Here is a 4,677-nt window from a genome sequence, read left to right as displayed (position 1 = left end):
ATGGTGGAGTTAGCTGGATCTATTTTAACCTTTGATGAAACCAGCATCATGATTGAAATTTATATTACTTCAACAAGGTTAAGAATCTAAACAAAATTAATGATTAAAAATGACTTTTAAACAAATAACCATGACACCTCAAATCTAGAGAGCCAATGGAAGCTCAGGTCATTCTTCCTAGGATAAATAGAATGAGGAATAAAGAGGTTTCTAGCATTATAAAGGTGTAGGTATGGGAATTATTGATCCACTTTCCAATACCCATACTACAACCAGTGAGCCTAAAAGAACTAACACTCCCTCAGGTACATGAAAACTAAAGAAAGGAGAGTTATGCATGGGGGGAGGACTAGTAGTGTTTCATATCTGATGAGCGGAGTCAGATTTGCCCAAAGGAAGACAAACTGACATAGTGATTTTCGATGGGTTTTGCCCTTTTTTATTATGTGTGTTCCTATGCTAGGATTATAAGCAGTTTCATACTGTTAACAGTATGGAAAGAGGAATATGAATATCTTGAATTATTTGGCCACAGAAGTGTTAAATTGACAATAAGAAAAGAATGTAGTCTACACGTGACAAGCAGAGGAATTTTCCAGGTGGTAGTGATAGGTCTAAACCACCTCTGTGATGTTTTCTCTTCACTGAGCTTTCCAATGTTCATTTCAGCAGTGGGTTTCATCACAACGGAGATAGGCAGAGGGATTCTAAATATCAAACTGATTGTTCCTTATTTGATGAACTTTAGTATTATTTGTTCGGAGAAGGCGATGGCACCCCACTCCAGTACTCTTGCCTGGAAAATCCCATGGATGGAGGAGCCTTGTAGGTTGCAGTCCATGGGGTCGCGAAGAGTCAGAAATGACTGAGCGACTTCACTTTCACTTTTCCCTTTCATGCATTGGAGAAGGAAATGGCAACCCACTCCAGTGTTCTTGCCTGGAGAATCCCAGGGATGGGGGAGCCTGGTGAGCTGCCGTCTCTGGGGTAGCACAGAGTTGGACACGATTGAAGCGACTTAGCAGCAGCAGCAGCAGTATTATTTGTTAATGCTTATAGGATGCAGTTTCTAAGGCCCAGGGCCTTGTGGAAGGTCCGGCTAAGGGCATTCTTCACCTCATTATTTCTCAGGCTGTAGATGATGGGGTTCAACATGGGAGTCACAACAGTGTAGGACAGTGATAGCACTTTCTTGCTTTCAGGAGAATTATTGGACTTTGGACGGAAGTAGACGAGGCTTAAAGATATATAGAAAAGGGATACGACGAGCAGGTGAGAGGAGCAGGTAGAGAAGGCTTTATGCTTCCCCTTTGCCGATGGAATCTTCAGGATTGCAGCAGTGATGCGAGTGTAGGAACATAGGATCAGCAAGCAGGGTATCATGACAAATAGAATGGTTCCAATGATGGCATAGATCTCAAACAGCGCTGTGTCTGCACAGACCAGCCTCAGCACAGGAGGGCTGTCACAGAAGAAGTGGTTCACCTTGTTGCTACCACAGAATGGAAAGCTGAAGAGCCACGTGGTCTGCACAATAGCTACAGGAATGCCTGGAAACCAGGAGACAGCTGCCAGTTTGGCACGTGCCCTTGGGTTCATGATGACTGGGTAGTGCAAGGGACTGCAGATGGCTACATAGCGGTCATAGGCCATGGTGGCCAGGAGGGAGCATTCAGAAACCCCAAAGAAGAAGAAGAAATACATCTGAGTGGCACAGCCAAGAAAGGAGATGGTTGTGTCCTGAGCAATCAGGGTCCCCAGCATCTTGGGCACAATGGCTAAATTGAAGCCAATCTCTAAGAAGGACAAGTTCCTGAGGAAGAAGTACATGGGGCTGTGCAGCATGGGGTCAGCCAAGGTAACCAGAATGATGAGGCTGTTTCCCAGCAGAGTGACCAGGTAGATGACTAGAAATGTCAGGAAGAGTAATGACTGTATTTCAGTAGGTAAGGAAGAGAAACTCATGAGGATAAACTCATTAACTCTTGTCCAGTTTCCTTCAGCCATAAATATAGGAATGAACCCCCAGCTGTGGTCATAGAGGTTCTCGACTGGAAGAGTCAGATTCTGGATTTGTTTTTCAGAATCCTTCTTATTGTCAGGGAAAGAGGCAAGATCAGGATCTCAGTTGCAAGGGAAATTATCTTGTGTTAGCTGAGAAGAAAAGCACAAGAAAGAATGGCCACAGCATGAGCTCTGAAATGGCTCTAGGTCAGATTTCAGAAGAGTTGATATGTTTCTAATTGTACGTTGACATATAGAGAAAGTTTATACCTAATCAGAACCATGCATCCCTGAAGGAGCCACCAAAGTGTCTATTTTGGGAGGCAGTGATATTCCTAAAAACACATAGACCTTTGAAAACAAGCACAATGTTCATGATTTCATTAAAGAACACATACACGTGGCTTTATCATAACTTTAGAAGTAGCTTTACGATTATGATGCAGATCAATGCATCTAATTAATTTTCTCCTCTTCATAAATCTTTTTTTGCCTGGTTAGAATTTGGGAGGTGAATGAGGAGCTAGTATGTATTAACATATGTGTGGGCTTTATCCTCATACATGTGCATTTTACAGGTGAGGAAACTGATCCCAGAGAAGCTAATAAATAGCAATTAAAGTGGCAAATCTGGAGTCTAAACTACATCTGTTGGATTCTGAAGTACTCTGATTTCTATTAAACCATGCTTCATTGAACAGTTTTGACTTGATCTGGGGATTATGTTATTAATGGTTATGAGAATTACAATCGGAATTTTTGCAAACCACATTGAAGATAGAGGAGAATCAACACCACTAACATCAAGGTGTCCAAACTCAATTGGATCCTTATTTTACATTATTTGCTTCTAATTTGCAACTGGTTATCAAGAGGTTCTTCTTCTCTTGTTATCTTGGTAATCTAAAGTACTAAATTTTAATGGAGACATTATGAGATAAAATTGGAAAATGATGTGGGCCAAGAGACTGGGATAAATGAAAGGGAATTAGATGTGGATGGAGAACTATAGTAAGAACAACACACATTTACTAACAGAAATAAAACATTATTAGGAGCAGTAAAAACCAAAGTTGACACAAAGTAAAACAGAAACAAGGATATAGTTAGAAAAGACTGCTGCTACTGCTAAGTCGCTTCAGTCGTGTCCGACTCTGTGCAACCCCAGAGACGGCAGCCCATCAGGCTCCACCGTCCCTGGGATTCTCCAGGCAAGAACACTGGAGTGGGTTGCCATTTCCTTCTCCAATGCATGAAAGTGAAAAGTGAAAGTGAAGTCGCTCAGTCATTTCCGACTCTTAGTGACCCCATGGACTGCAGCCTACCAGGCTCCTCCATCCATGGGATTTTCCAGGCAAGAGTACTGGAGTGGGGTGCCATTGCCTTCTCGAAAAGACTACCTGGGGGGAAATCATGATAACAAAATTGAAAGATTATAGAGTCCGGTGTTAGAAACTTAAGAAAACTGAATTAATGAATTAGAACACAAGAGAATTTATATCTAAATTATTGAGAAAGGATAATAAAGAGACAAAAATAATAAGAAGAATAATGAAGTAAAATACAGTAAATAGAATCAATTTAATAGGCATTCCAGAATATGTAACAAAGGAGAAAAGAAAAAGAATATTCAAAGAAGTACAAGAGGAAAAATAAACATCTCTGAGCTAAAAGAAGACATGATTTTTTGAACTGAAAGAATCCCTAAATGCAAACAAATTTTAAAAGATTCACACAGACATATGTCTTTATATGAATTTTTAAAGAATTTTGAGGATGGGGAATAATTCTATTCACTAACCAACCTAGCAAATGATTAAAACAAAACAACAAATTAAAACAAATTCTGTAAACTGCAACCAAACAAAAACTCTGGCCCAACTGCAAAGGAAAAAAATAAATCAGGAAGTTGTGTGTCTATAAGATGGAGTAGGCAGGCTTTTCCTTTTCCTTCCCACTAATTATAACTAAAAACCCTAGATAGTACACATCAAAGAATCATAAAATTCTGAAAGGTGGGGATCATATACATCAGCAGGTGTTTAAACATGTTATAGTGTTACCATATAATATTATATTTCCTCATAGTATTACAGTATTTTATTATGTTTATTTGTGCATGCTTTGAAGACTATCACTCTAGGCACATAACTGAAACAGAATGAACCCCTGGACCAATGCATATATAAACAGCTCTGGGGCAACTTGAGGGGAAAATAAATGTTATATTCTTACATTAAATAACACAATAAAATATACCCAACATGGAAAATGACTTAAATGTAAATGTGAAGCTTCAGCTGAATTGCAGAAAATATAGGTAACTATTTACTTTAGCTTTCTGAAGTTCTTTCTCAGCATGTATTCTAAAGCAGAATCCAAAAAAGAAAATATTCATTGATTTTAACATATAAAAATCAAATAATTTTAAACACTAATAGTTTAACATAGAAATTAAAAGATACATTTTAGTGGAGACAATGTGTACAAGATAAATGTCAATATATTGTTACAAATTACCCAAGGGAAAACTAGGTAAATCTATAATCATTCAGTTCATACCATCAGAAATCAAATGCCAGAAGAGAAAAACAGTTCAAAGTCAACAAAAATTAAGTACAATTTTTTAAAGGAGATAATTTTTTTTTTTAAATTTTAAACATGGTATTTATT

The 4,677-nt window shown here is 38.4% G+C and overlaps 1 protein-coding gene across 1 annotated transcript; it reads right to left on the bottom strand.

Moving 5' to 3' along the window:
* Nucleotides 1-1,053: 1,053 nt before the first annotated feature.
* Nucleotides 1,054-2,016, bottom strand: LOC102410352 (olfactory receptor 10A5). The gene has a single exon (XM_006049736.4). The coding sequence runs from the start codon at nucleotides 2,005-2,007 to the stop codon at nucleotides 1,054-1,056; it is 954 nt and encodes a 317-aa protein (XP_006049798.4). The 5' UTR covers nucleotides 2,008-2,016.
* Between the last annotated feature and the right edge of the window lie 2,661 nt (nucleotides 2,017-4,677).

The sequence above is a fragment of the Bubalus bubalis genome, chromosome 16 (assembly GCF_019923935.1).
Source record: "Bubalus bubalis isolate 160015118507 breed Murrah chromosome 16, NDDB_SH_1, whole genome shotgun sequence".
Classification (NCBI taxonomy): domain Eukaryota; kingdom Metazoa; phylum Chordata; class Mammalia; order Artiodactyla; family Bovidae; genus Bubalus; species Bubalus bubalis.
Note: the sequence above shows the minus strand (reverse complement) of the source record. Positions and strands in the feature narration are given on the sequence as shown.

Excerpts from the sequence above, each read along its gene's own strand:
- LOC102410352 (XM_006049736.4), bottom strand. The coding sequence starts at position 2,007 with ATGGCTGAAGGAAACTGGACAAGAGTTAATGAGTTTATCCTCATGAGT.